Source organism: Stegostoma tigrinum, chromosome 37, assembly GCF_030684315.1.
Source record: "Stegostoma tigrinum isolate sSteTig4 chromosome 37, sSteTig4.hap1, whole genome shotgun sequence".
Lineage (NCBI taxonomy): Eukaryota > Metazoa > Chordata > Chondrichthyes > Orectolobiformes > Stegostomatidae > Stegostoma > Stegostoma tigrinum.
This window is the reverse complement of record NC_081390.1, coordinates 11244772-11257026: the sequence shown is the minus strand read 5'-3', so window position 1 is coordinate 11257026 and position 12255 is coordinate 11244772. Positions and strand designations below refer to the sequence as shown.

Below are 12255 nucleotides of genomic sequence, written 5' to 3'. Positions count from 1 at the left end.
CCCTCCCTCTACCTTATATGCAAAAATGAAAACAAAAGCTTATTCTAGGATAGTTCACGAATCAGTAAATCTCTTGGATAATCAGCTATCCCAGAGGATGAGGAGATCACAGGTAGATTGACAACCCACATCCACTGCCAATAACTAGAGGGAAAACATTGAGAGACTGAGATGCAAGGAACTACTACTGAGATGGTCAGTCTGTAGCCAAATTATTGTAAGTTGTCACTCGGATATTCTCAGGCAGCCGCCGTGGGACTGTGTTCAATTTCCAGTATTGTTCTATAAGGCCTTTGTGGTTCGATTCCACCAGCCTTTGAGTGCAGGATCAGCAATGAATCTGGCATCTGGAAATACTTACTCTAGCCTACCTCCCAAATGGTTGGCACTATGAACACCTTTGTTTAGCTAAATGTCTGAGTGGATTGTTTATTTGAGTTGATGAGGAGGGTGTTGATTTTCCTGCTTATTTAGCTTTGTGGATAGTTGCCAAATTGGAAACTCTCCTCACTTCTGTTCAGAGCCTGTTTGAGAATGTTAGGTATTCATTTACAATTCACTTAATTCTATTGCTACTTATAAAGCTTTTGTAAGGTCAGGAATAAGGATTAGAAATCAATGCATAATATGCTTTCTATGCTAATTATTAAAAAAGAACAATTTTATATATATTTATGTCATTAAATTCCATTGCTGCAGGCATTAGGATTGAAAACTGTCAATATACATAGATGTAGAAATCGTACTTAAATTTTACAATTGTGTAATAGAAAAGAATTCCTCATAAAATTTCAAAATATCTGTTATAGATGTTTAAAATATGAGTAAATTCCATTTTAGAATCATATACTCATATAGTGTGGAAACAGACCCTTTGGTCCAACTCATCCATGCCGATCAAGTTTCCCAAGCTAAACAAGTCCCTCTTGCCTGCATTTGGTTGATCTACCTCTAACATTTCCTATTCATGTACCTATCCAAATGTTAGTGTAAATGGTACGTGGATAAAACCATAACTGAATTGTTAAGTCCCACTGTGCTGAAGGTCTGATATGCTGCAGATTTCAAAGTATTGGATAAGTCAAAATTGGATGTAGGGGATGGTCCCTCAGATTGAAACAATGGGTCTTGGGGTTCATTGCTTCTGCCAAACCATACAACATAGCAGCGACTGTTCAGAAAGGCTCTATAGAAAAGGATAAAAGCAACATATGAGAAGATTCTGGAAATCTGAAACAAACTCAGAGAATGGCGGAGAAACTCAGCAGGTCTGGTCCTTTCCTGTGGAGAGGGAAACAGTTGATGCGTTGAGTCTGGTATGATTCCTCTTCAAAACTCCTGGAGTCCTTGAAAAACTCTTCTGCATTCTCTCCAGTGCATTCATATACTTACGAAGAGTGTAGACATTTCCATTAAGAACGGAACTGATATTGCTCATGCTCACTTCACATTCTTTAAAACGAAAGCAGATGGGGAACTAATAGAATATTATCATGTATTGTGGGGAGAATTGAGTACAAAATAGGTTAGTACAAAAATTTGAGTACAAAATATGTAGGTTGTTCTTAAGTTATGCAGGGAACAGATGAGATCACGTCTGAAGTACAGTACTAGTTCTCCTTATTTAAGGAAGAATGTAAATATGTTGGAAGCAGTTCGGAGAAGGTTTGCAAGACATGTACTTGGAATGGGCGAGTTGACTAATGATGAAAGGTTGAACAGCCTGGGCTTATATCTAGTGGAGTTTGTTGGAGTTTTCTTGGAGAGTAAAAGCAAACTTGATTGAACAAGATCCTGAAGAGTCTTGGCAGGGTTTTTGTGAAGAGGAAGATTATATTTGTGCGAAAATCCAGAGCTAAGGGATCACTATTTCAAAATAAACATTCACCCATTTAGGACAGAAATTTTTAGCGAAATTTTTTCTCATAGAGTGTTGTTTGTCTTTGGGACTCTCAAAGGTGATGGTAGTAGAGTCTTTGAATATTGCTAAAGCAGAGGTAAATAAATTTCTGATAAGCATCATGGACCAGACTATTTCCTCTCAAAATATTTTCAGAAGATAGTCTTGACCCTAACTTTTTATTATTTTAAAGGCAAGTGCCAGGCATTGTGTTCCAGATGCAATTTGATTGGTCGAACTACCAGATTTGAAGCAAAACCCACCTTATTTGTGCACTATAGTTAAAATACAACAAACAAAAGAAGAAATTGGAATAACGTAACTGTGTTGGAAAACTTAACAAATAGCAGATTATTTAACTACTAAACAGTAACTGTTCCAATATATTAACATTCCCGTAAGCACACCCTGAACAAAGACAAATACAATATAGTAGATTGTATCACAGGAAATTCCCTAGTCCGGGAGGAAAACATCAAGAGAAAACTCCAAGAGACAGTGGTAGGGAGAGAAATGCTGCAGCGTCCAAACCCAGGTTCAAGACTCAGCAACAATTGCTTCTGAAAATTAAAAACACTATTTCTGTGGGAGCTTGATCCAACCCATTCAGGTTACTTCTATTGTTCTAAATTTTAAAAAAAAATGGCTGTTTAGTCTAGTGGCACTGAACAGACCGCTTGGTACCTCTACCTTAAAAAATCTCTTCAAATAAAAGGATAAAATATACATCTTAAAGCCATAGTATCATTTCATAAGCCAAAGGCTGAAAGGCTAACAGCAGAAAGTGGGAATGTGAAGTTATCAGATCAGTCATAAATTTATAGAATAGCAGACTAGGTTTAAGCTAAATCCCCAAGGTAGGCAATGGACCTAGTGCTAGAAAGTGGGACCAATATGGATTTAGTGTAGCTTTGATGCGAGACAGTTGATGGCCTGAAGGGCCTCTTCTGTACTGAATAATTCTTTGGCTCTAGATGGCACATCTAAACATTTGCACCTTCCAAATCTTTCTTTACTGAAGTATTTCCAAACCTTTAATTTTGAAAATTGTCAACTGTTTTCTTATTGATATTGGAAAGCAGGTTGTTGATGATTATATGCTGAGCCATGGCAAAGAGCCATGATTTTTATTGTGCGAAGGGTAAGGCTGGTCCTGAATCCTCTTCAGCAGAACCGGAAATGTACTAGTACTGTTGTCATTGATCTGATCCACGTACTAGTTAACTAGACAACCCAGTTAATGAACACTCTGAGTAAAGACACGCAGGAAGATAATCATTGTTGGAAACACTTGTAAGATTAATTTTTAACCAAGGATCATGAAAACGGTGACTGAATGAGTTAGTAGTATTCAGTCTTGGGAAGTGAGCATTACTTGCTAGGCCAACAATGTTGCCCAATCCTAATTGCACTAAAGAAAGTGCTGGTGAGCAGTGATAGTCGGACTGGTGTGGCCAATGTGGTATAGGGACTCCAACAGCACTGTTCTAGAAATTCTAGGATTTTGACTGACTGACACTGAGGGACATGGATATGTTTTCCAGTCAGAATGGTTTGGAGTGTCTTGGAATGGAATTTGCAGATGGTATGATTCCCATGTATCTGCTGTCCTTCTAGATGGTATGGTCATGGGTTTGGAAAGTGCTTTTGAAGGAGGCTTTGTGATGGATGTAATTAATTACATCAAAAAATGATTATAAGGCCAGGAATCAAAACAGTGAATTATCTTGGATATTGGCTCGAAGGCTATTATAATATGAGGAGGAATGAATGGCTCCCCTTAAATTGTTGTTGTTCCTCAGAACCATGAGCAAGCCTTGATGAGTGTACATTCTTGAATTAACTCCCAGCCCAGCTCAGCAGCCTCCAAACGCTCACCCACTTCAATATTCACCACCCCATACCCTCCACCAATACCAAAACCCACCCTCAGATAGTCCTAACCTCTTCTAGAACTGAGGAGGTGGTTTTGATTTGCTGGGGGCAGAGGTGAGGAGCTGGACAATTTTTGGGGAATGGGACTGAGTTTTGTTTGGGAGGTTTGAAGTAGGGAAAGGGCTTAGCATCGTTGGGAGATGGGTGACAGTCTATGTTGCATTGTTGGAAGATGGGTGACAGTTTATGTTGCACTGTTGGGAGATGGGTGACTGTCAATGCTACACTGTTGGGAGATGGGTGACTGTCAATGTTGCACTGTTGGGAGATGGTGACTGTCGATGTTGCACTGTTGGGAGATGGGTGACTGTTGATGTTGCATTGCCAGGTGAAGGAGAGTCATGTTTTCTTGCAGGGAGAGTCTGGGTTCTGTTGATTGGTGAGGCTGTGACGTTGGCAGGGGTGAGGGATTGAAAATTGTTGGGTATGCCTGGGGCAATCTGTACATAAAAATGTCATTGGTCCATTGAAATTGCAGTCAGTGGCACATGCTCCCATTCGCTGTGCTGATTGCAAGAGGTGTCCAGCAGTAAATGAAAATATAGGACAGCCTTGGTATTCCTTTAAAAACAAAATGAAAGAAATTCGGATGCTGTGAATCAGAAATAAAACCAGAAATTGCTGGAAATGCTCAGTAGGCCTGGCAGCATCTGTGGAGAGAAATCAGAATTAACATGATCAGGTCGAGTGACCCTTCCCAATAACTGCTTGGCACTTCTTTACCTGCCTTGCACTTTCATTTTTCTATGTTGGCCATCCCATTGGGAATGTAAAGTACAGCTTGATTGTACTGGGACCATGAACTGTGTGAAATGAGATTTGCAACCTGCAATCTCTTATCCACAGTGTTTTGCAGAATTAACAAAATGAAGCGAGGTGTTTTCATTCCATAGCAAAACATTATTGCTCTGAACCCAATTCTGTTGACTTGTCAGCTGGGGAATTACTGATTATGGAAATAAAACAAAGCTGACTGGATCTGGGATTTCCCCTCAGCTCCAACATATCTCTATTGAAATTCCACTTGGCTGCTCATTGGGACGTCCTCTCATATGCTTGAATAAGCTGATAAAAATGAAGGATGGATTTGCTCCCTGCATGCTCCCAACAATGATCTTATTGAGTAGTCGATCAGGCTCAAGGAGTTGAACAACTTTCTCCTATTTCTTTTGGTTTGATGTTCTCATGCTGTTGAGGTACACATGCTCTCTGCTTTGTGAGGCTTATGATGACACCATGCCAGAAGTCACAGGATACCAAGTTATAGTCCAACAGGTTTATTTGAAATCAAAAAACTTGTGTAGCCCCTTCGTCAGGTGCAGCTCCGAAAGCTTGCGGGTTTTCAAATAAACCTATTGGGCAATAAACTGGCATTGTGTGATTTCTAAATGTGTCCACTTCAGTCCAATATTGGCACCTCCACATCACAAATACATTGTGGCCATGGATATATCATTGATTTGTTTTCCCTTGTAATAAACTTAAACTGCACTTTGCTTTTTGTTTTGACAGAGCCACTTTGAAGAACAATGGTGACCAGATCTGCATTCATCCTAAAACAAGATGGCTTCGTTTCAGAAACAGAAATCTGTAAGGGTACAAAACCATGTGATTCTCTTAAAATTATTTACAAATGTAGTGTCCCTCCTGTTATTGGGTGCACTTATATTAAACTTTCTTTTTCAACTAGAACATCTATTTATAGTATATTTAAAGTTGCATATCTAGTGCATTCCCTGACATCTAGCACTTATATCACACTGCACTGATTTTGTCACAGGAGTTGGCATTGAAACAATAGTATTTCTGATGTGTGACGTTTGATGGAGCATTTTATTTTCATTTGAAGTCAGTGATTCTAAATTTGTATCTTTTTCCCAGCAAAACTCATTTAATCATATACATTTGAGTCTATTTCTCCTCCTTTATTATTTCAAAATCATTATCATGTGGAAATAAGTTAAATGGTGAACAATAAATGGCCAATGGCAATAATCCCAACTTCAGTTTAAGAATCACTTTTTAGGTGTCCATGATTAGAGAATATGAACTTTAACTCTCATTTGTATTTTGAGAAGAATTGATCAATGATTCTGCATGCAGGTTTCCATTTGAAGCCAGAACATTATGAGTCAGAGAGATTTGATAGTTTATGACCTGATGATTTGTGTTGCCCAGAATTAACAAAAGAAATAAAAATATACAAACAAGACTAGACCATTTGGCATGGTGGCTCAGTGTTAGCACTGCAGCCTCACAGCGTCAGGGACCCGTGTTCTATTCCACCCTCGGGTGGCTGTCTGCGCAGAGTTTGCACATTCTCCCCGTGTCTGCGTGGGTTTCCTCTGGGTGCTCCAGTTTCCTCCAGTCCAAAGATGTGCAGGCTAGGTGGATTGGCCATGCTAAATTGCCCGTAGTGTTCAGGGGTGAGTGGATTATGGGGGATGGGTCTGGGTGGGATGCTCCAAGGGGTGGTGTGGACTTGTTGAGCTGAAGGGCCTGTTTCCACACTGTAGGGAATCTAATCTAATAGTCTGTCCAGCACACTCTGCCTTTCAAATAAATCAAGGCTGAGCTAATCATGGCCTTTCCTCTACTTTATGGCTATCAATCATAATTCTTTTTCCATGGTCATTCAGAAATCTGTCAAACTCGACCTTGAATATATTCAATGACCTGTCCTCAATCCGCTGCCCTGTGGATTAAATGGGAGACCCCTTATTTTGAAAATGTGGTCCGTTCTTCTAGAATTCTCTGTCAGGTCAATGTTCTCAGCATCCATTGCATCACATCATCGAATCATAGAGTATGGAAGAGACCCGTTGTCCCATTAATTCTGCCAATATTTACTTTCAAGTCCCTGCAGGACCTATTCTATTATAGTAAGATTACCTCTCATTTTTCTAAACTCCCATGAGTTTAGACTCAATCTGCTGAACATTTCCTCATAAGACAACCTCTTCACCTACCTTCCCTGAACTTTCTTCAAAGCTACTGTATCCTTTTAAAATAAGGAGACAAAAACAGTATGCAGTACTTTAGTTTGTGGTCTTACCAATGTCCTCTACAGTTATAGCAAGGTTTTCCTACCTTTGTACTCCACGCTCACCCTTCCAAAAAGACAACTGAGCCAGCTATCATCAAGAGGAAAGGCTTTAAGACAATAAGCAATAATATTTAGATTCCCTACAGTGTGGAAATAGGACCTTTGGCCCAACAAGTCCACACTGTCCCATGGAGCATCCCACCCTGACCTATCCCTCTATAATCCACTTACCCCTGAACACTATGGGCAATTTAGCATGGGCGATCCACCTAGCCTGCACATCTTTGGACTGTGGGAGGAAACCAGAGCACCTAGAGGAAACCCACCCAGCCACAGGGAAAATGTGCAAACTCCACACAGACAGTCACCGAAGTTTGGAATTGAACCCAGGTCCCTGGTGCTGTGAAGCTGCAGTGCTAGCCACTGAACCACCGTGCCATCCTATTTTTATCTGACAATATGAGGAGAATCTGAAGCTTGTGTTTGGGATATGTATGCATCAGTTAGTTGTTCAAACCACCAGTCCAAAGAAACATATTTCACTGCATGAGAGAAAATAACTGAAATTTTTGATCTTCTGCCGAGACGTTTTGGGCAATGGGAAGCTGTCTGTATTATTCTTTCTATCGGTTTATGCATGAGACTGACCATTGGATTTTCTGCTGGAATTAACATTCAGCATGCCTGCCCAGATGTGGTTGGTTGAAATGAAATAATATACAAATGGGGAAAATACATAGTGAAACACACTTTCATTTGCCTTAAATACTCATTTGGCTCCTCATGCCCAGATTTTCTATAGAAATAAAGGGAGAAATGTAAATGTAATAGCAACCTGATTTGGCCTGGAGTCAGAGTCATACAGCAGGAAACAGACCCTTCCATCCAACCAGTCCAAACCAACCATGTTCCCAAACTAAACGAGTCCCACCAGTCTGCTCCTGGCCCATATCCCTCCAAACTTTTCCTATTCATGCACTTACCCAAGAGTCTTTTAAATGTTGTAATTGTGCCCGCATCCAACACTTACTCCAGAAGTTGATTGCACTCGCCAACCACTCTGTCTGTAAAAGATTTGCCTCTCATGTCTTTTTAAATCTCTTTCCTCTCACCTTAAAACTGTGCCCCCAGAGTCTTGAAATCCCCCACCTTAGGGAAAAGACACACACCATTAAGTCATCTATACCACTCATGACGTTACAAACCTTTATATAGTCACTTCTCAACCCCCTACTCTCTAGTGAAAAAAGTAGTCAAAGGCTTGGCAGGGACCAGGTGGGGAGTGCGCCCCTGGTGTCAAGAGTTCAGTACTGCAGGTTTCTGAAAGCTCCATTGTGCTGGGGATGTAGTCCAATTCTGCTAAAGGGCTCTGGGGTTACTGCGTCCATGAAAGTGCCACGCTTTAAGCTAATTATACCCAGAGTATCACAGTTTAAGCTCCATTACTTGAAGGAAGCTGATTTAGTGCATGACCAGAACGAAAGGGAATTAAAGTTACTGCAGCTTGAGATGTTACAGTTCCATTAAACGCAACAAATTTGGTACTACAGTAGTTGCTAATGACAGAATCCATTACTTTGCAGGAAATCCATGATGTAAAGGCTATGAAGATGTGATGATCCTCAGTGCTGATGCAACTACAGAAAAATGAGATACCCTTATGTATTCCATGCAGACTGCCATCATGCACAGTATATTACCTAGTAACAAGCCTTACGATATGATTTACGAGCTGAATATCTATATAGGAATACATGGAGACCTGTGTCTTAAGGTTCTCTGTGACAATCAGTTTATTAACCGTTCGTCTACATATGTCACGTCAACCTTAAGTTTTAAAACTTAAAAAGAAACTAAAAGAGCTGAGCACTTGCATCACAGTTTCAATCCTGCAGTTTCGATGAGGTTTAAAAGTTGCTAATGTGACAATGCAACCTGCAGCCTTTGCCCAGTAATATAAACGAGTCTGGCTACCCAACAGCTTATATAAAATAAGCAAGCTTTGAACTCAGTCAACTTCATATAGTCTCAAAGATGCAGTTCCTACAGAACAAACGAAGATTATTTGTACCCTCCAACCCAGTCGTAAGTTCAATGGGAGTTGAATGGAAATCGCCACTTCCCCTGAGAAATCTTTTGGTCTCCCACCAGGGTCTTAGTTGGAGCTAAACTGGTGGGATTTAAATTTAATCCACAAATTACATACGCACACTTGAGTTTTTGCAGAATCCTGTATTCTGAATAATAGCAAAGAACCAGAATTGGCAAAGTTTTGGAGCGGAGAGGTAGAACAAGGTATGCAGTTTAAATGCCACAGCAGTAAAGAGTTCTCACTCACTGCAAGACAGATGCATCATTCCACATCGAAGCCTTGGCGCCAAGGGGGAAATGATGCATCTATCCCAGTGCACAGGGTAAGGAAACCTAGCAGGAAAAATAAACATAATAGCAGTCAATGGCAGACCCACAAAACATTAATAACAGTCAGAACGTTTAAGTGAGAAGCTAATCTCTTGGCGTTTTGGTCTGCTTCTTACAAAACATAAACATATGTTGATAATGTCAAAAAAAAAGAAATTATATTTTTGCATTGTGTTAATCATGTAAAACAAAATCAAGCTTGAATTCTTTCAGTTTGTAAACTTTATAAATTGCGGGGGCAGGAATGCCTTTCAAAGTGTTTATTTGGATCAGTTGTAAGTAATCTTACTTTTAAACCAAAAAAAACGTCCTAGACCAGTTTGTGACCCAAAAACTAAGATTGACACTGTAGTGCTGTATTGAGTCGAGCTGTTGATTTCAATCCCCTCTTTGTACAGACATTAGTAACACTGCAACAATTGTCAGATGTTAATACTCTGGCCCACAACAGGTCAATCAATCATCTATCCCACAGCAGTTTAGGAGATCTAGCTGTGTGCACAATGTGTTTGCATTGATATTGATCATGTTTCAAATTATTGTGTGCAAGATGCTTAGTGCCACTCAAAGATGTGATGAGATGATTTTTATAAACCCAGTGGATAATCCCAGTGGAAAATCTTTGAGTGAAGAATACCAAAATGCAAAGGCTTTTTTTTGTTGGAAGAATATGTATGAAAGCATTTAAGCCAGTTGGAACACATTTAAAAAAGAACATATTAGTATTGTGTAATCGAAGCTACCGACAATAGCATATATACTGCAATTATTGTTGATATAAATTCAGTTATATTAAACACTATCAATGTCTGGGGTTGGAGGGACAATCCAGATTTATTTAGAGAAATTTGAAACAGGGTGGTCTGAATAAAAACTGAATTACTTTCAGGGAAATACCCCAGGGAACAAGTATATTCTATAAGCCGGTCATTATAACCATAAATCTGCATAATGGTACTGATTTCTCCTTCTTACACAGTGATCTGAACCAGCTATTGATTTTGTCCTTGAATATTCTACATTGTTTTCCAAATATTTCACAAGTACAGTAACAAGCCGTAATTGGGAATTCTGATGCCTTTCTGTCTGACTGCATTCTTGAGTCAGGTTTACTCATTGTAACACAATACAATGCTACTTTTATAGGGTTCCTTCTAATTCTTTCTAAATTTACAAAGTCTTTGTGCTGGCTCCCAGGAGTTCAGCTTGCTTTGTTTCTGGCCTCTGTCTTGTTTCCTGCCCTGAATCTATGGTTGTTGCAAAGGAAAGTGAAGAATTTGGGCAAGTTACAGTTGCTGCCAGAAATGTTTATTCAGATATTCTCTTCTCTGGAGTTCCCTAAAATGTGGAAAAAGATCTTATTTACCCGGAAACGCTTTCTGTTCAAACTATGCTTTTGAGCGAAGGTTATACAAAATAAAAGCTTTTTGAATTTAATGTTTGCCTACTCATTAAGTGTGTTAATTGCACCAAGACAGAAATTACTGTTGGAAACATTATCATTAAACTTAATGGTGTCATTTTGACAAAGGCTTTAGTTTAATTAAAATAGTACTGTAATGCCTACAATAAGGCAAAACAGCTCCTTATGAGGTTTTATGTATTTACACAATAAAATAACTAACTTCTATCCTTAAATAAAGAAGATGTTTGAGTGGGAGGAAGAAAGGAGAGGGGACTGTCTTGTGGTGTATTGCATAACATCTCTACTTTCAAGACAGAAGTTTGGGAAAGACCCCTTTTTCATCATCTCCAAACAAAGGAATTCAGAATGTACTTTTATCATTAATCCTCTGAATTAAGAAAGTCTTTTAAAGCTATTTGTATAATGGGTTTAAATGATTTGAAGACACTTGTTATGAACATATGTTCTTTCGTGAGGCTTTGCATTTTCAAAAGCTTATATTTTTGACTGAGTAGTTATTGATATCTCAGCATCTGTATATTTGAATTGTTTTTACGAGCTCACAGAATAAACCTAGGTGGCTCGCCTCTTTTAAACTCAACTATTCATAAATATCTCTAAACGCATCATCCAACTCCTTTCAAGATATAATTTCAGTTCAATTCTTTGACCTGGAATTGAGTCTAGGTGTCGATCACTCTTAGACCATAAAATATAGGAGCAAAATTAGGCCTTCGGCCCAGCGAATCTGCTGTGCCATTTGATCATGGGCGACGTATTGCTGTAGTATTTTCTTAGATGATGACTGCTGGCATTCAATGTATAAGGTACACAGTTTTTCAGACATGGTTTGCTGCCACCAATCTGCCATTATCTTGGGTCTGTATAGCAATTGATGAAGAAATTATCACTGTAGACTATCAGAAGAGGTATTGTTTTCAGATAACAAGAGGGTTTATTGCATAACACTGCTGTGATAGAGTAAATATAGATAATACATTAACTTCCATCATTTAATTGTTGTACCTGAGAACTTTCATGGACCCAATGGCTTTAAAAAATGAACAAATACTGACCTAATATAGCTGGTAGGACCACCTGATCACAGTTTGAGGTTAGCCCAGGAGACTAATGTGGAATAAATAAATCTGCTCATAATGAAATTATCATTGTTTCTAGAGACTTTTCAAACAGGCAACTGAACCAGCAACTATAAATATGCATCACTTGTTTAAATTCATTTTAAAATGGTAAATGAACAAGTTGCTTTATAAATGTTGCTCCAACTATTTCACTTAGAAAAACAATGGAGCCAGACTTGGGGATATACACAAGAACAATAGTTCAGCAGCTGTTTTTGAGAAGCAGAGAGAAGGTAATTAATTTTTAAGCAGGAACTGAAAAACTCTCTACCTGTTTTACTCGTTATCATAGAAGACAACAGCTAGTGAAAAAGCAAATTGAAGAAACAATAATTAACTGACAACTGAAATAGTTTTAGAATCTTCTCAGGTTAAAAGTCTAACACCTCAGCAATGCTAAGAACTT

At 38.9% G+C, this 12255-nt stretch overlaps 1 protein-coding gene across 1 annotated transcript in view; it reads left to right on the top strand.

The window, feature by feature from the left end:
• Positions 1–10739, top strand: part of LOC125467528 (stromal cell-derived factor 1-like) — a 34769-nt gene extending 24030 nt beyond the window's left edge. Inside the window, exons 3-4 of the mRNA XM_048563523.2 lie at positions 5348–5425; positions 8465–10739. Of these exons, the coding sequence (XP_048419480.1) occupies positions 5348–5425; positions 8465–8480 (94 nt within the window). The 3' untranslated portion in view covers positions 8481–10739. The remainder of the gene's footprint in view (positions 1–5347; positions 5426–8464) is intronic.
• The last annotated feature ends 1516 nt before the right edge of the window (positions 10740–12255 follow it).